The sequence below is a fragment of the Pocillopora verrucosa genome, chromosome 8 (assembly GCF_036669915.1).
Source record: "Pocillopora verrucosa isolate sample1 chromosome 8, ASM3666991v2, whole genome shotgun sequence".
NCBI lineage: Eukaryota > Metazoa > Cnidaria > Anthozoa > Scleractinia > Pocilloporidae > Pocillopora > Pocillopora verrucosa.
This window is the reverse complement of record NC_089319.1, coordinates 14,192,871-14,212,470: the sequence shown is the minus strand read 5'-3', so window position 1 is coordinate 14,212,470 and position 19,600 is coordinate 14,192,871. Positions and strand designations below refer to the sequence as shown.

At 37.8% G+C, this 19,600-nt stretch overlaps 3 protein-coding genes across 3 annotated transcripts; 1 reads left to right on the top strand and 2 right to left on the bottom strand.

Moving 5' to 3' along the window:
* Positions 1–535: 535 nt before the first annotated feature.
* Positions 536–1,468, bottom strand: LOC136283003 (zinc finger protein 862-like). Its single transcript, XM_066171170.1, has 2 exons — positions 1,462–1,468; positions 536–1,125 (listed from the first exon to the last, which is right to left on the bottom strand). Exons 1-2 carry the CDS (start codon positions 1,466–1,468, stop codon positions 536–538), a joined length of 597 nt encoding a protein of 198 aa, XP_066027267.1.
* Positions 1,469–2,413: 945 nt separating this feature from the next.
* LOC131798548 (eukaryotic translation initiation factor 5B-like) lies at positions 2,414–3,947 on the top strand. The gene is made up of 3 exons (XM_059116201.2): positions 2,414–2,706; positions 2,946–3,152; positions 3,436–3,947. Exons 1-3 carry the CDS (start codon positions 2,487–2,489, stop codon positions 3,945–3,947), a joined length of 939 nt encoding a protein of 312 aa, XP_058972184.2. The 5' UTR covers positions 2,414–2,486.
* Positions 3,948–4,576: 629 nt separating this feature from the next.
* LOC131799327 (uncharacterized) lies at positions 4,577–6,337 on the bottom strand. The gene has a single exon (XM_059098154.2). The coding sequence runs from the start codon at positions 5,950–5,952 to the stop codon at positions 4,678–4,680; it is 1,275 nt and encodes a 424-aa protein (XP_058954137.2). The 5' UTR covers positions 5,953–6,337; the 3' UTR covers positions 4,577–4,677.
* Between the last annotated feature and the right edge of the window lie 13,263 nt (positions 6,338–19,600).

The following is a 19,600-nucleotide window of genomic DNA, read 5'->3' as shown; positions in this document are numbered from 1 at the left end:
CAAATCGGATTTCCCGCAGAACCGTTCTCAGCACGCGGAAATAGATGTTCAGCGAGCTGATTAAGTAACGGGGCGTGTCGACTCCTCTAATCCTCCACTGGAGCTGCGACGTGTCGGTCGACCCGGGATATATGCCGATTGTTGTCAAACAATTATAAAGGGCAGAAGAAAGTTTAATCTTACAGTCTAAAGATTTTCAATTACTTCAGTGTTGAAATGTGGATAATTGAACTGTGCTGATCCATTCTCCTTTTCCCTTACCATCTCATATGGGAGTATCATCTTGACCTTCGTTTGACATTTGAAACGCCATCAGAGGCAAACTGATCTACGTCACGAGGAATGATAACAAAAGGGTTGAGAGACAATTCAATTTCAGTATTAATGTTTAAGAACCATGTTTTCTTACCTTCTCTGTGATGCAAATTTCAAGCTGAGCACCAATTGCAGGATACCCTTTAACAAAATTCTCAATGGCCAGCACCATGTGTCCCACCCATCTTGTGCCACCAACGCGGGTTGACATAAGAGAGGACTACTTTAGGCTCGAAAAGGATTGCTTCAGACTTTGGCGCTGTTTTGGACTGTTGTGGTAAAGGTAATACAAGCCCATCAGAAGAACAATACAGCTATCGTAGAGACGGTTTTCTTTTACTTCATCCTTGAATGAAGGCTCCAGTTGGTGAGCAAAACAATGCACGGTGATGCAATTAGGCTGTAAACGGGTTAAATATGCTGAAACGCCCCCCTTTTTCCCGACCATAATAGAAGCTCCATCACAACCAAACCCCACCAATTTCTTCTCCAACTCTTCCTTATTTAGTCCAACATCTTCAAGGGCATCCATGATGGCTTGAAATAAACCAGTGGTATCCGGGCTGACAGGCTGCCTTAAACCTGCAAATTTGGTGACTGGTTCGCCTTTGCTACTATAGCGCACAAATGCAATTTCTTGCTCAATGATGCTGGCATCTGTGGTACCATCCGAAGTTACGCTCACGAATTTCGCTCTCTTTAGTTCGTCAGCAACTTGATCCTTAGCTGATGTTGCGATGTATTGAATGAATGTCGTACAGGTGTTGATGTTGCGGTATGTTCTACCCAGTGTCAGTCCTTTTGCCTCATCTAGATCGCAAAGCCAGTTGTAATCTGAAATTGATTTCTTATGCTTGGCAACTGCATGAGCATTTCTGAATAACGACCTCAACTTCCCGCTGTACTGTTTTAGCAACTGTTGCCTCGCCAAATATGCGAGGGTTTTTTCTGGATTTTGTTTTGCCTTTTGGCACTGGCTAGCAAGCTTATGAGCTGCACTGTTTTCGATTCTGCCTTATAGACTGTGCAGCCATCTATGAATTTATTCGAAGTCAAAACGCTCTGTGAAATCAAGGTTTGTTTGTTTTCCATACACCACTCACATGTCGTGCCGTTTTCATCATCTTTTAACCAAGGGCGGCCAACCTGCCATTTCGAAGAAAATTTCCTCGTACCATCCTCTCTATGGGAAGAGACGAAAACTGGTAAATGAGTAGGACTGGCGATTTGCCAAAGTGACCCAGCAGCCAAAAGATCTTGCCTCCGTTATTATGTTATCTGTAGGTTGCGAAAACTATACCATTTTTCATTCATTGATAATGCCACCATTTTTCAATCAGTTAACCTGTTAAAGTCTTAAAATTAAACCACACTATTATCAATATATCATCAGTCCCAACGGCTCTTTTTTATTGTCTTCTACCCGTATTGAGCAGTCACTGAAAGTGGGACCACTCAAATACTAAAAATAATCTTTCAAGTAATTAATTCATAGCGGAGCTCGCAGAGCGGAGCTCGCAGAGCGTAGCCCCATAACTTTACGAAATAGTAGTAACCCATCAAGCCGAAAAATTTGGTTGTACGACCGTACAAGGTTCTACTTTTAGCATGCGCGGCCAACTGTACCACGGGCACTATCTTAGCCATTACGTAATGGAAGGGCGAGGGAGAAGGTAATGCGCAGGCGCGATCGCATGCGTAACTTGGATATCCCGTTAGTGTTCGCCAAGAGACACCGTCATATGACGATAGAGTGCGCATACTCGAACGTCGAGCTGCAGTGTAGCGTACTGCGGGCACACGGTTAGGCATTGCATGAGGGCTTCACGACAGCTAGTAGATGAAAGGCCGATTTACACGACAGAAAATTTTTGGCACGGCTCGGATAAAATTGATACGCGTACCAGAAACATTGGTTCGGCACGGATGAATTTAGTCGTGTAAACAACTTTGCCTCATCCGTGCCGACCGATGTTTCTGGCACCCGAACCAAAATTTTATCCGTGCTCGGACCTACTCGCGAGGTAGTCCGAGCACGGATAAAATTGGTACGCGTTCCAAAAACTCTAGCCCGGGTCGGATAAAGTGCGTAGTGTAAACGATAAGCCGTGCCAAACCAACATTTTCCGAGTGAGCCTTTATGCGATTAGTCAGTACCATTTGTTGGGAGCATGTGCAGAAAGTTCACTTCACGTTTCAACATGGCGGAAGCAAACTCCAAAGGAAAGTCGCCCAAAAAATCGCGTGGATACTCATGGAAAGAGGAAGATGTAAAGGAATTAATTCAAATAATGCAAGAAGAGACAGTTATGTTTAGTCTGGATAATGCGAAGACGCCAAAGGAGAAAAGGGCCGCTTACAAAACTGTTCAAGTACAGATGCAAAAGAAAGGTAAGCTGATCGATGTTTATGCCCCAGGGGTTTATGCGAAAGGTTTTCAATGAAAAACTAGTTAGATCGAAATTAGTACTTTCCATTTGTAACAGGGACTCTTCAAATTTCATCGTGATGCTAGTTAAGGTACTGGATGTTATTTTCGCTCGCCATTTCGTATGTCAGATAATGCAAGCCTTGATGAAGAGAAGTGTTTGTTGTAGAATACCTGGCAACTTAGCCTCTTTGTTTTGTAGGTATTAATATCAGTTTAGATGCCATCATTAACAAATGGAAAAAGCTGAGACAGCAGTACAAACAATATCACGATAAGCAAAAAAGAAGTGGCACTGAACGTCAGAAAAAATGGAAGTTTTTTGATGAGATGGATCAAGCATGTGGTCACAGGGACACATCTTCGCCTGCATGCCTTATTGATTCAAGTGCACCTGCTGAAAGTACAGGTTTGTTTCATCATCATCACCATCATCATCATCATCATCATCATCATCATCATCATCATCATCATCATCTTCATGTTCGCCAGTCACTACAGCCTGAAGTAACATCATCATTTACCAAAATTAACAAGATTTTGATTTGTAATGCTGACAGAAGTGGTAGCTCAGTATGTTACTGTCTTACAAACTTTTACTAAATGCAACTTTGAAATCACATAATTTTCTTGTACTTCCCCTGTTTACCTTACCTTCTCTGTGTTCGTAATTGTTTTGTTCCCCTGTTAAGATTTGGATAGCGGAACAGAAGGGAACATTGAGGACGAAACCAACGTCGAATCTGGTGATGAAGCTGACAATGAAGAGTTGAGCTCAAATTCAAAAGGCAGTGTTGAGGGAAGCAGTGGGGCAAGAGAGGAAAGACTAAGTGGGGCAAAAAAACCCAAATTGGAGATGGAAGCGGAAGCAAAAACTGATACGAAAAAAAACAAAGTTGTCAAGAAAGGCAAAATGACCAGATTTGAGAAATCGTTTGCAGTGTTAACCGAGAGCTTCAAAACTGCCGCTGAACAGGAGATGGACATGCTTGTAAAGCTTGAGAACATGCGCCAAAAAGAAATGTTGGTGCACGAAATACGGCTGAAAGAATTAGAGAATGAGCGTCGCAGGGAGGAGCGACAACATGAGCTGATGTTGGTTAATCTTTTAAGCCAAAATAGAAATCCATTTCAAAGAATGGATTTCTATGAAGGAAGCAACCCTGTCCACAGTGGCAGTGAGAGCAGCTTTTATGAAATGTAAAGACTTATGGTTTTCAGAGGTTGCCGTTGATTGTTGTTGATGTGAAGAGACAATTTGTGAAAAGGCTTTTTTCCCTCTGTTTTGTAACCATCTGGTTCACATCTTTCATACGGAAATAGTTTTACGTGACTGTTTATTGTCCTTGAGACCAAATCATTTGGTCATTTTAAAGAAGGTTAAAATCAGCAAGGGAATATATTGTTCTGTACACTATTGATGCATTGTGTTTTAGAAAACATGGGTAAGAACCAGAATTAAAGACTTTTTTAAGTGTAAGAAATTTTGGCGTTGTTTAAGCTGACATCTTACTGATATGAAGCTGGAATAGAAGTTAAAAGTTATGTTCGTCAGGACTAACAAGTTTCTGTTACAAATTTATTATATTGTTAATTTAAGAACCACTTGTGGAACAAATTTGTTACTATCATTGTTAATATTTCTCTGAAAACCACTTTCAAATAAAGTTGCTGTTTGAACTGTTTTTGTTGTGATCATCATTGGTTTATTTATAATTTATATGAGAAACTCAACAGACTAATTACTTTTTTTTTCAATTGATGTTAAAACCTCGCACAAGCAGAGATACAACTTTTTGATTGCAAAATTAAACAAAACCTCCTACAAAAAAGTGCAAGATGTCATTGATACAACAATTCATATGATAAACTCAGGATCCATGGCAGCAACTGTCTAACTGTAATGAATGTGAAAGTGTTTTGTGACTGTGAAATTATTCACCACCCCTTCCAATATGTCGGCCCTCTGGTGTCCTAAAGAATAGTGCAAGGGCATCTCGAATGTTGGCGGCATCTGTTTCAGTCTGTCTTTCGATAATTGCCAATGGGATGATGTCGGGCTGTTCAACAGCATTCTGTATATCCTCGAGCCATTCTACTAAAAAGGCATCCCTCTTTAATTCACAGATGTTATGAAGGATGCATGAAGCAACCACAAGGTAACATGTGGAGTCAACAGCCATATCAACGCGCTTAAGAACTCGTCGAAAACGTCCTTTCCATCTACCAAATGTGTCCTCTACAGTCATACGTGCTCTGCTAAGCCTATAATTAAAGTGCCTCTGCCAGTTGGGTGTGTTTTGATTTTCTGGGTAAGCTTTTATTAGCCAGTCCAAGAGAGGGTAAGCAGGGTCGCCAAGAATAACAGGAGCAATATCAATACCGAGTATTGTTTCTTTGATATTGGGATCAAAAAGATCTCCGTTACATCCACGATTATAAATTTCTGAATTAGAAAGCACTCTTGCGTTATGGACGCTGCCTGGCCAACCAATGACCACATCTCGAAATAAGTACTTTGAGTCCACCATTGCCTGCAGCACTATACTGTGATAAGATTTCCTATTTATATAATCAGTACGATTTTCCAGAGGAGCTTGTATTGGAATGTGGGTGCCATCTATTGCACCTGCACATGAGGGAAATCCCCATTTCTCCTTGTAGAGCTTCATGACTTCACTCAAATCTTCTCCCTTTGGTATTGACAAGAAATCTTTTTTCAGCTTTTTTGTTATTGCTTTGCAAACATCTTTTATGCAAAGACAAACAAACGACTTTGATACCCCAAATAAGTTTGCTATTGTCCGGTATTCCGCTGTGGAACTCATGTAATAAAGTGTTATGGCTGTTCTCTTCCTTGGGGAGATGGCTTTACGCATTGAAGTATCCTGACGACCAATTTCGTCTTCAATCTGTGAAACAATGTATTCAAATGTTGTTTTGGAAACACGAAAGTTATCGTACCACTCCTTGTCGGTGAATGCGGTTTCCACGATCTGAAACCATTGATCTGTGCGTGCCAATGTCCAGAATCTTCGCTCTATAGTATTACAAGCTAGCACGGATGCAATTATCAACAATTTGTATATTCTTCTTCTTTTTCTGTTCTTCTGGAAAGATAAAGACGAAAAGCTTGACTTCGTAATTCCTTTCGAAAAGACGCTAGATCTTTTTAGCAGGAGAAACTCAAGATACTTTTCGTCCGCCATGATGTTCTTACTTAGCAAGCCGCATGCGTACGAAGCGAGAATTGCGAACGCTGGCCAAGATGTTGAGCCTTTTACCCGAACCAAGACGTTAATTCCAACCGCTTAGCACGGCAGAAAAAAGGACGTGTAAACAAGCACCAGTGCTACTTTTTTTTGGTACGCGAACCGTTTTTACCCGAGCCGTACCAAAAATTTTCTTCCGTGTAAATCGGCCTGAAATTTGTCACCCGCGTTTTGAGCGGGAAATCAAACTGGTCAGGATGTAGTTGAACAGTAATTCTCAGTATTTTGCCATTTCTAAACAACTCGTAGGACAACAATACCGGCAGAGTTTAAGCTTTGTCAACCGGAGGAAATTGTTATAATTCAAGTTTGTGGAGAGAGGGTTTTAATTGAAAATAGGCTGGATATAAAGAGAGAAAGCGACCAAAGAAAGCAACAAGTAAACGGCGTAAAGCGAGTCCAGAAAATCGCGCAAGAAAGTTACAAAGGACGCCAAAATAGGCAGAATACGGCGAGAGGAACACGAAAGAGAGCAATTAAGGGCATAAGTAAAAAGGCGAGTTTCTAGCGAAGAGCAACGCGAGAAGGAAATACAAAGTCGCTTCTGAAAACAGACTGAAAAGAGATCATCAACAAAGAGAAGCGAACTGCAAAGGATCCGCGAAAGCAGAGAAGGTAAGTCGTGTCCTATCTGGGTTTTCTCTTACGCTAAGACCCAGAAAAAAATTCAAACCTTTTTTTTTCCAATCGTCGTTTGATACTAGCTTCAGTTTTGAATTCAACTGATCACGTTTCGGTTAAACATTGACTCTGGCATTCATCGCCTAAAAACTCTTACGCCGGTTCATCGCTCGAATAATATTCCATAGTGTTCGTATTCTTCAAGTTATTTCTTGTCCTTTCGTTTGAAAGTTTAATACAGTCGTGGTGTTATGGGAAAAGAAGTTATCTTAAGTATTTTGTTTTGCCTAGAAAGTTTTCAAAATATGTCGAACGGCGAGCGCAAGTTTCAACTTTTTTGTCTCTTCAGTTAATTATCACAGGATTTACTCTGTTTATTCGAAAAATTTGCGCTTTACCGAAGATGTGTTGTTTTACCCTAAGAACGAAGTAATGGCCTTTCCCAAAATTAAAATAAAATGGGATTGAGTCAGCGATGTTCATGTTTATATTAAGTCTAACGCGGTAATTTGATTTTGACGATATTGTCATGTGAGAACCCGTCAAGCATCTGTCAAACAAACTCACGGGTGAAATGGAGATGGTTCTACAGCGGGATGAGTGAATTTAATTGTTTGGTTGTCGTACTTTTCAGTGCTATGTTTTCATGCTTTCTACTCGATTCGTTCGAACTTCAGGAAATGGTTTGTGTCACAAAACATGGAGCCACTTTCTCTTCGCTCAACATCTCGAGGCGTTATGATGAACATGCTTGCGATACGATATTTTTTTCCTTATGCTGGAAACTGAAGAATTAATCTCTAAAATTGGTAGTCGTCACATTTTGCAAGAAGCTTCCGAGCTGTGATCGTGCAATTAAACGGGGTTCTGGCAATTTGACCTCACAAGCGCGCTGGTAAGCACATGGTTCGCGTAAATAATTGTTGTTTACAGTTATCGCATTCAAGAGCAGTTTTTGAGAGTTTCTGTAACCTTCCTGGATATTTTCTGTTAAATTCATTGGGGTTTAGTCTGGGAATTTCATAAGCGATTATAAATGAGAGACTCGTATCGGCACCATAATTTAGGGAAATTTTGTCAACATATTAACAGTTTACAATTCGCGAACCATTTTTGTAACCTAGTTGGATATTCTCTCTTGGAGTATTTGAGTCACACCCTCGGAATTTCATTAGTAATTAAGAACGAAAAATCCTTATATATTGCACAAGTATAAAGCACATTTTAAACTTTCATACGATTGTAGGAAACTATACTTAATTAACCCTGGAAAATTGGCCTGACACAACTCGATGATTATTTTATTATTTTGTAGCCCCAAAAGCCCGGCTTGTGACTCTGGAGTACTGAACTTGATATGTTTAATACACAAGCCACCCTTCAAGTAGGAAGGTTAGAATAAAATTGCTTTTATGACCATATATTGCACTCGGTTAACATATGTAGATAATTACTTAAAAAATACTTATTATAGCTGTATTCAGAAGCATAGACTTGTAGACAATATGCTTCTGCTTTATTTTATTGTAAGGGGTTTCTTTTTATGCAACATGTATCCATCCTTTAATGTCCTCCTTAACCTGCCTGCAAATAGTTGAATTTTATGTTTGAATTCAAGATGAAACAGAAGTCTTGCAGAGTTCTCATTCCATATGGAATTCAGGTGAGAACATCAGTAAACAAGTGAAAATCATATGCTTCTCCTGAATCTTTAATTTTATTGCCCTGGTTTTTTTCAGAAACCCTATTTTATATCTCTGTGTGACAGCTAATGATTAAAAGCTCAGTGAATAGATATGCTTTTTTTTATTAATTTTTTAAATTCCATCTTTTTGTTTTTGGCATTTACTATTTTAAAATTCATAAATGGCATTCCCTTTTTATCCTTGTAAAGAGATATTGCACATTTCTTTAACTAAAATATGAATTATGAAGTCAACTTAATTTCAGTGAGTTTGAAACTTCATTTTACATATTAGAACACTTTACTGGCATATATTGTTATATTTATTTGCTGTCTTTCTGTTACAAATAGTTACCATGTGTCTCAACCCTTGAACTCCCAAAATTTCATGAGTAATCCTCCTTACTGTCTGCCATACAATTTATGTGATGTTAAATTTGAGAATTTGGAATTGGATCAACCAATAATCCTCAAATTGATATTTGTCTTAATTCTCGTTACTTATCTGCTTTATGTCATACTAATAGTGTGAGGAGAAATTCTGTCCAGGTTAAAAGTGGGACTTAACCCTTTAACTCCCAAGATCTCATTAGTAATTCTCCTTACTATCTCCTATACAGTTCTTGTGATGTTAGTTTGGAGGATTTAGTATTGGATCATCTTGTAATCCCCTAACTGATATTTTTCTTTATTCTCATCACTTGTCTGCTTGATATTGTTTTGATATTGTAAGGAGAAATTCTTTCTTGGTCACTTATGGGAGTTAAAGGGTTAAAATGGGGGATCTCAACATATTGTAATGATTAAAATATTCCTATGCTTTCAAATGTACCAGTAACAAAAAAATGTGATGAGAATCTGATAATATGAAACACTTGCAATGGAAAAACCTGTTGCTGGTAGCTTATGTCTTTAATGCTTCAATTTTCATGGGAAATGCTTTTCTTTGAAAGTGGGGATACAGAAGTTTTTAAGGCTGATAGAAGTAAGCTGTTTGCAAGTAATAAAAGGCAAATTGACAATCATACCTTAATGCTTGACATGCCTCACTCATACATGTCAGTTGTTTGTACCTACCATTGTAGAGGTGTCTTTTAAAAGGTTTTTTTTTGTTACACAAGGCAACCTTCAGGAAGAAGAGTAGAAGACCACAGAATAATGTTTACATGGCATTTGTACTTAATGCAATCATATATTCAAGCAGTACTCTCTATATATATATATATATATATATATATATATATATATATATATATATAACTGATTACATGATGTCTTTAACTCTTTACACTCCAATATCAGAATGCATATTCTCCAAACTGTTCTCTATATATTTCCTTATGTGCTGGCAAGGAGAATTTGTTTAACAATCAAGAGGTTTTTCAGTTGATTATCATTTCCTTAATTCTTATGACCTTAATGTGTGACTCAGGGGTGATATTGAAAGGAGAAATTAGATACTAGTCACTCTCAGGGATTAAAGTGTTATTAGCTGTACACATTTTCATGTATTTGCTTCTCAAATTTGTTTGCAACAATAGCTAAGATTGTTAGGAAAGCAAACAAACAAGTGAACAGAAGACAGTGAAATGAGGGAAACTGTAAACTTTACCATGTGATAGAAAAACATCACAAAATACTTAAAGAGGGGAAACTTGAATTGTGCTAGCTTATTTCCTCTATTGCCATTCATATTCTTAATCAATAACATTTAACCCTTTAACTCCCAATTCAAATTTTTAATTCTCCTTACTGTCAACTATACAATTCTTACAATGTTGGTTCTAAGAATTTAATATTGGATCAACTAATTATTCTCAAGTTTATATTTTTTGTTATTCTCATCACTTATCTGATTGATATTGTATTGATATTGTTAGGAGAAATTCTGCCTTGGTCACTCAGTTAAGGGGTTAATCAGTTGTAGGGTTTGCCTGCAATGTGTCAAATTTCCAGAGTACACTTCATTCTTCTCAGATGTCTGCTGGTAAAAGATAGATACTTAAAATAGCCATTCATAAGAAAAAGCACACACCATTAAAAAAATCACACTGAAGTGGTGGCATGATTGATTTGTGATATTTAGAATGACAGAGGCAGGAAAAACACATTGAGCTTTTTCCTATTCACCAGTAAGTTAATTAGATTTTGGATTCTACATTCAGACTGGGTGAGATTAAATTTATTCATATCTTGCTTCATTATGGTTTGTTTACCTGGAAAGGTAATTGATATAGCTTCACAGATATTTTTGTTGCAATCACAATTAACATTCATAACAAAATTTCATTTAATGTGGAATGTTTCAAGAACACTTTTCCTTTCTCCTCAATACCATTTACTATTCCTGGATCACAATTAAAGGTAGCAGGTTATTAAAAAAAATTATAACCTTTGATTCATGTAATTATTTGAATATGTGAGTAACACTTGATGATTTCAAATGTAACAGGATGATCAAGCTGAAGATAGCCTAAAAAAGGATTGAACCCCACTGTAAGAATTAGTAACTAATTTGGAAACTTTAGCACTTGGTAAATACACCATGGCTTGCAATTCCGATGATAACAGTTTGCTGAAGTAATTGAAATGTTAGTCCCCATGCAGGAACCTTCTACTTGACCAGTACAGTCATGTGCTATGAGATAACTTTAGAAAAATACATTTGTGTTGGCAGAACTATTGTGAATACAGTACCGCCTAGAGACAAAAATAAATGATTTCCTGTAAGCATGAACATTTGGGAGAAGGTATGGTGGTAAATGACCCTTCCTTTGCTAGGATGTATAGGGTCTGATGATTGTCATGTATATCTTTTAGCTTTCAAATTTTCAACTTGGTATTCATTGTAGCTGTCTACTATGTCTTTATTCTCTGTACCATAAGCCCTCAAAAGTTGAAGCAGGCAAGTCAATAACCTAACTTCCTTTGTTTGGAATTGTGTGATTATATAATTTTGCTGTGTTGGTTACCATACTCTAACATGTAGTATTATTATTTAGATTGCATCAAATACACTAGTTCAAGCTTTCATTAATGCATGGTGTTTCTTACCAATGGTCCTACCCAAACTGAACATTAAAATAAGGAATTGGTCACAAGATATGTGAGTTTAAAAGGGTGGGAATCTGGAAAAACAAGGATCCTCCTTCAATTAGGACTGAAATTAATGGGGGCCCTCTTATTTTAATTCATGTTTTTAAATTAACCTACCTCCTTCCCTGTAATGTTCAGGGCACATAGGTGAAGAGAACATTTTTTTGTATTTTGATGCATAAAAGTTAAATTACCAGTAATTGGCATCCACATAATCACAAAGTAAGAATGTAAAGCTTTAGCTTAGTTGGTTTAAAAAATTAAAGTAAGAGAGTTTTGCAGACCGTGTCTGACTTTTTATCCTGGCTCTGGGTATTTATTCAAGTAACAAAGACACTATCAGTCTCATTCACTCTCGCTTTCCACTGAGCTTGTAGAAAGATGATAACATCATTATTTCTTTAAATGAAGAAAGGAAAGCCTGCCCTCTTACCACGGATAGTTCTGTTAGGCATCATCAGTTCAAGATTAGACTAACCCTAGAAGTTAGTTGTGAAAATTTCTTGAACCTGTCATTGTACATCTTGAATGTTTGACTCAATTTTACCGCACCAACCTAAACTAAATAAATAGAAACATGAAATTTATTTGTTCTCCTTTGAGGTGTGCATCAAAATTTCGAAGTCACCACAGGCTTAAACTATAGGTTTACAGGAAATCTGCACATGCATGTTTTCAACATATGAAACTGGGATTATGACTACTTCAAAAGACTTTACTACATGCCATATAGGTACAGGCAGGTGTTGTAAAAAAAGGTTGCTTAGCTTTTTCATTAGTACACATTTCTTTTTCTAAGAACCTTGTTTATCCAGCCTGTGCTGAATTCTAATTTTTCAAACAAATTTTATTTTTTTCAATATTATTAGATCTCTTAGTATCAGTTAATGTTCTTGTAATTAAAATAATTACATCAAATCTTGCAGATGTATGGCAGATTATTTTTTCTCTGAACCTCCTAACATTTTACCATTTGAAGGGACTGGTATTGGCCATAAAAGTATAGTCAAATTAAAGGTTTTTTGCACAACCTATGCATAGAGTTTTTGTTATAAAATATTGTATCCTTCTCAAAACCAGTTTATCAGAATAAGAATGAGTTACCGGGAACAAGTATGGCTGTCATGATGATAGTTTCCAGATTTGAAAAAAAGTCACTGCCTACTAAAATCCTCAGTTCCTTTGCCTTGATAGCCCAACCTTATCAAAACATTGCCAACAGGAGTGATTAGCAAATTATTGATGCAGACAAGAGGGCCTATTCCCACATACATCCTCCTCGAACCTGTTAGCTTACTATGGTCATGGCATTTCAAACTTGGTGTATATGCCACAAGTTTTCATTTCCCCTGACTAATTACTTTGTAACAGTGTTTATATGAAGAGGAAATGGTTGGGTTGAAATATAATACAAAGACTTGCCAGTAGATAGTTTTATTAGTTTTTATTCAGTGTAACGTAGGGCTGGAAAATAAACTAATAAGAGCTCCGCTTTTAGGCTTGGCTAAATCTATATATTAGTCCATGCACATCTCCCAAAATTAAAATAAGTAGTATTTGTGAGTGACATTCTGTTCGTTAACTGGTCAAATATGACAAACTGGTATTGTGTATCCTTTTTTTATAACACCCCTTATCTGTAAAGCCTGCATTGAGCAGTCGATCTGTCCTCAACGGCCAACCTGCCATTCTCCGCGGATAACCGCTTAATACAGGTTCGACTATACACGTGAAGTGATTAACGCTACACCTTTTTATGGCGTACCGTGAAATTTGTATCATTTTCATTCATTCATACTGCCACCATTTCGAATTAGTTAACCCCTTCACAATTTCCGATACATAACTTCCACCACTCCAATCAATCTCTTGTCTTTCTTCCTTTCATTTGTCCTTCAACTTATTGCCACCATTTTTAATTAACTAACACAAATTTGAAGTTAACTAATACCTTCGACTGAAACCTGACCAAAAAAAGATACGTGAGAGAAAAGTTTTTCCTGTCGATGACGTTTTTTTCTGGAATGTGAGTAGGTGAGTCGAGGACATGAGAGCTTTCAAAAACTTTTTTTGCAACGTATGTCCAGAAACCAATGTGGTTTTATTTACTTACTACCAAGCATAGTTTAACGGGCAGAGTTTGAGGCGAAACTTTTTTCTAATGCGAAACGCCTTGGACTGCTTGAAAGAATGCAAATATTCCGCCAAAGTCATCGAAGACGTTGCTTTTGAACGCGCAAGAAAATGTCTCAAAGCCAAAAATAAGCAACTTAAAAAGGAGCGCAAAGGTAGTAAACCTAATACAGTAGAAGCCCTAAGGGATGATGAGATCAATATCTCTAAGAGAAAAACCTCCTGGGACTTTTAAACTGAGGAGCATTGATAAACACACGATGGCTCCTCATTTTACCTCATTCTGGTCTACGAGGATGTGGAGAGCATTGGCAAATGTGCTGGGGAGACGTTCAGCTCATTAAAGGTGAAGATGGAACTGAATATTCACATATTTCTGAAAGACAAACTAAAACCAGAAGTGGAGCTGATCTACGTAATGTTCGACCGATCAAACCTTAAGCTTACGCGACTCCAGATTTACCGAGCAGATATCTTATAAATAAAGACAAATTAAGTGATCGGCTTATAATTCCTTTAGCTTTCCACGTGAATCAGATGGAAGTCCGAGACCTTGATTAAATACTCTAAGCAAGTGGTCAGTGAAATACCCAGAAATCTCTTAGGAATAACGAAAGAGTCAGATAAGACGAAATTTGTTCGTATTCCTCGATAAAATAAACTTAAAACTTGCGATTAATTGGTAACAATAATTCCAGGAGAAATTCCAGTGGCACATGTCATCGATTTCTGTAGTCTGGAGATATATCAATAATTTCAATACCGGAATATATCCATGAAGTTTACAAGAGAGAGTTACGGAACTTTCTGTATGAAGGAACATTTAAACGAGTTTTAGGATTAATGGAGATACGAAATTAAAAAATAATAATAAATATAATAAAAAGATAGCATTATTACTATTATAAATAGTAGTATTATTACCATTCTTAAAATTAATAGTCCCAATAAAATGTTTCACCTACAAATCCTAAGCGCCTAAAAAAAAAATCGAGAATTGATTTCTTTCTTATCGCCAAACTCTCAAATGTGCGAATCAACATTGCAGTTTTTAAACCTGCGTCGCGCCAGACCTTGAGGCTAGAAGCCCTTCCTTGAATATTGACAGTATGGAAAAAGGTCTTAGCTTCTGGAAAGTTAATAATTCCTCATCAAATGATGAGACGTACGTTAATTTGAACACTGCAAACTATTTAATCATATGCGGCAAGCATTCTTTATTGAATAACACAAAACTAAAATGGGAAATGGTTAAGATGGAGATTCAGAGCTCGACGATTCCATACTCTAAAAGCAGAGCTAGAAATGCACGAAACCTCGAAAAAGCAATTACCTTTTTATCTATAATAACATTAAAAAGAAGGTTTCAAGCACGTTTGTGTAACAATTTGTTTGCGTATCTGTTACATTTGTATATAAAATATGTCGATTAATGTAAAATTCTAAAAAAATAGTAGTAGCAATTGGGGTCAGTATGGAGGAGAGCAAATCAAATGAGAATATTTTGTTCAAGTGGTACGAATAGGCCAATCAGATGTCTGGAATTTTACATTCCATTCTCGTGCCATCTTTAAAACCGCTCAGGTACCTGTGCACTAGTTTGGAAAAATCACGAGATACAATTGGATGACATCATAGGATTTCTGTACATTATTCTTTACAATTATTGTTGTCCAGCTGTTTTTCAAGTTGTGTATTTCTGTTTTCTTGGGAGAGTTTCTCTTGTTTCCATTGTTAAGGTAGTTCGGAGAAGGATGCGATCAATTTGATTGTAGAGTCTTATATCTGCCACTTGTTTCTTAGTGGTTTCTGCACGAACGACGAGAGCGTTCATATCGTGTAGAATGTATCTTACATCATCTGTGATGGACTTGAGTTGGATGAGAAAGTTCTCACTTTGCTTGTTATTTTTTACCCTGCTGAGTTAAAAGTGATGTAAAAAAGTTGCCTACGAACCTTTTATACGTTACAATTGTGAAAAGAGTATAAATTGATGTTCTCATCGTGTCATTTCAAATCGTTTCATCATGGCTGGACAAGTAGCATCGCCTACATTGACGCCGAATGTAGATGGATATGAATCTACTCCGTTGGAAAGTGTGGGAGATCTTTCAAAAGATGCTAAAACATTTATGAAAAAGGTGACTGAGTTGGAGAATCGATTCAAGAAAAAAAGAGGAGGAGCGGTAGAAAAACCAGAAGGAAAAATCCAAAAGACAATGGTACATCGATACATTCAAATTGGGCAACTTTCTCAAAAAGCGAGGACCATGAGAGATTATTTTGAAAAAGAAAACGACCTTGAACAGTTTACTTTGTAGAATGGAGATTGAAATAACATACACAGGTACAGTTATGAATAAAAAGGTTTATTTCTGTTACAAAAACGTTGTTTGTTTCACAATTTACAAAAGTGAATCAATATTTTTCAAGCAAATTATAATACATAAATCCTTTATTGCTACTTTTAACTTTTTTTCTTCTTTCCACTTGGATCCCAACTGGTCCACCCTTTAGCAGATCTCAATTAACGTACATCGTAACAGGTTTTGGGAGTGTTTTATTTTCTTAGTCTTCTTGAGGTTCTTCCTATAGCACTTTCTAAGTCTGGGGTATCGCCGCCTTCGAAAAATGGTAACTCACTCCAAGGAATGAAAGGTCCTGTAGTATTTTGCTTTTTACTTCTCGGTGGTTTTGGTGGCGCTGGTCTTTTCTTGATTGTAAGCGGTTCCTGTTTTTTGGGTGTGACACCGCTTAAGATCCTTTTGAGTAATTTTTGCTGTACTGGAGTGACTAGATCCTCATCTTCCTCTTTTAAGATCTTTTCCAACAGTTCAGGATCTGCTCCGCGGGAAAGGCAGCTGGGAGTTGCCTTTTTTTATGTACAAATTTATAGATGGATCGATCTGTTAATGGCTTGCTTTTTGCCACTATTCTAAATCTTAGGATTATTCAAGATACCGAGATTTCTACTCATAAATTTAGCTGCTGTATCTAAAGTAGGATATTTAGTCCATCTTCCTTTGAAATAATTGACCGCCTGAGGAACTGCTGCAGGAATCATGTACATTTTATTGGAAATACATTTTTTTGCCCGATGACAACAGGTTTTGATTACGGTTGATAATCCATCTTCCACCGTTCTGACTTTGCATGGCTTGTCTTCTTTTTTTAAGCGGTACGGCTTTACTTCCAATACGTCCGAAGGTTGCTTGTAAAGTCTCAATATTGCCATCGTTACCGGACTCACTGCCATGTTGGTTTTTTAGGTAGATTCAAGACTATTTCACTCACTGCATTCACTTGATCTTTGTTAGTATATTTGATTAAATATTTTCTTCTGTTGCTATTAGCCGTAGAAACAATAGCTTGTAAAAACGGCCTAAACCCAATAGTCTACCTACTGCAAACCTACCTGCAAACACAGCAAGAATAGCCGCAAGAGCTGGTAAAGATTCTCCTTTCTGCTTATTCATTTTTTACCCTTGTTAAGTGCTTAATCGACCTGATGTTCTTCCTACTTCTCTGATGGGTCTTCCCGTGTAAATCATTGGGTTTATTCATTGAGCTCGTACTTGATCACTTGCCAATACAAATAATCCCCTAGGTTGTCTTCTAATAGTGGGTGAAGGTATGAAAGGTACGGGGGTGTGGATTTTGTGACACACCCGATCCTGCCGGTGTGGAAGTAGGCGGTTCTACAGACGGCGAACGTGCGTTGGAGGGTGACCCAAGCATAATTTCTTGAAAATTGAGTCCTGAAACATCTGTGGCTCGTGACAACAAATCTAATTCAGCTCGACTCATGATTAAAAAATTCGGTAATCCTATTACAGGATTATTCATCCTTGGTTTTTGTGTCTTTTATGATACGCGGTCGTATATCCTTCGTCTCGTGGTAGATTAGCCTTCAATTGTTCTTGATCGGATGAGTTTGGATTTAAACCAAACATTAAATACCCGTAAGGTCTCTCTGTGGCATCTCTATATACGTTCAGTACATCTTTGACCTGTTGGGTGAGATTGCGTACTCCCACTTGATCTCTGGGATTTTTAAAGGCATCGATTTAATGCGCATTCCTAGATTTGGTCTTTTCACATGTGGATGACGGTGATATTTCGATGATGGGAGTCTGGTGAAAAGGTCCAATATTCTTTGGTCGTTACTTCCTTCATCCATCAAATCGTCTAAGACCATGATTCCACCCCGACTTTTTACATACCATTTGTCTGACAATTCGCTACTGGATATCTCTATGTAAAGTTGAATTCCTTGTTCTTTTTTCATTCTGGTAAATGTCGTAGGCTGACAGGCTTCATAACAGTATACAACCGGCTTGGTTGGTCGTAAAAATTTATGGTTTCTTTCTTTTAGCAATTGTTTTCTACATTGTCCCACTTGAACAAGGTCGTAGTCTTACCTTCTCCCCAATGTTCTGGTTTGATCATACACTTACGTCTCCAATCTGCACAACCGGCTTTGATAAGTCTATGGTATCCTTCCACGTCCCTTTGATCGTTGTCTCTATTGATTTCCAGCGGTAGATACGGCTATTCTCCTCCTTCAACGAGTTGTTTGATACTAGTTAATTTAGCTTTTACAAAGTTGAATGGGTTTCTATAGTAGGCATTTTTAAAACAGCCCTGATGCATGAGTGCTACTACCACTCGGTCCGGCACCCTTCCATTAAACACATCTGTAGCTTCAGAGTTTGTGTGATTGACGGATAAGATGTAGGTCCTGATTTCAGATCATACCATGGGATGATACACATCTAGGTCTCATGGTCACAATGTTTTTGTACACATCCGACCTAACTTTGACCAGACAAGCGAATAATATCATTTTCAAGTCTCCAGCTGGTAACCTGACATTAACTGTACCTTGTCCATTCATGAAGAATTTCGGATCATTGGATGTAAACCTTATTTTCAAATCTACTACTGGAATGAGACACCGTCCTACTTTGAACAGATCGACTTGAGGCATACCGATTAGTTACATGGTATTTCCATCCACAACTCTGTCCTCCATGAGAAGAGAGTTCTCTACGGCCTTTTTTCGTTCGGCGTTTAGAGCTGTGTAGTGTGCGTGCGGTGTGGTTTTGTCAACGCTATTAGCTGTAAGTATTAGTGGGTGATCTAAGGTTGTGTAATCTCCCTGCGGTTTAAGGATGGTTTCCTCTTCTGTTCCATGATTCAGGATGGTTTCCAAGTAAGCTTTGTAGGCATACGTATCTGTCTGTTCGGTGATTAAGGCCCCGTTGACGTGACGGAAGGCTGTATGATGATTGCGTGAAATGCATTAGGAGTCAATAATCGGCTATCCGCATCTGCCAGACTTCCTCCATCTGTTTTCTTAAAGAATCCAGATATTCTCGACTACCTGGGAATACAAATTCTATAGGGGTAATACTTTCACTGGTGCGATTGATTTCTACTATTCTGTAACTGTTGTAAGTAATATTGGTGGTGGAACCGTCAAACGATCGAGCCAATCATTACTAATCTCTTCTGATTTCGCATGAGCCGACGAGGCTTCACCCACTGCAAAAGTAACACTCATCTTTTGTGAAATGAACGGTTTCAAGAGAATCTCAGTCTTTTAAACTTCCCATGGCTTCCTTGTAAACCTTGTTTCCCTACCAGTAACTCGCACTGCTCCAAATCCTCTATGCTTTGGATCCTTTTTGAAGGCAACTCCTACATCAACTGCTTCCTCTACAAGTTCTTTGACTCCTCCTTCCAAATGTCTACTTCGACGCCTAGTTCTTCGGCGTCATCGTCTTCTCATTACAGTTCCACCTACTGATCCACCTCTTTGACCAGCTAGACGCATGAAATAACCTTGATTTCTAAATGGATTCGAGGGTCTGAGAATGGGAATATTCATGATTACCATTTTTTCTCCGTCTATTGTATGAAAATAAGTCTAACTGAACTGCTTTCTTTTTTGTACCTTGTAAGCCTTAATAGGTGAAAATGTCGGTTCTCCTTCTCTTTCTCCTCCCTTACCTTTTCTCTTCCTTTACCTTTTATCTCTTGATATTT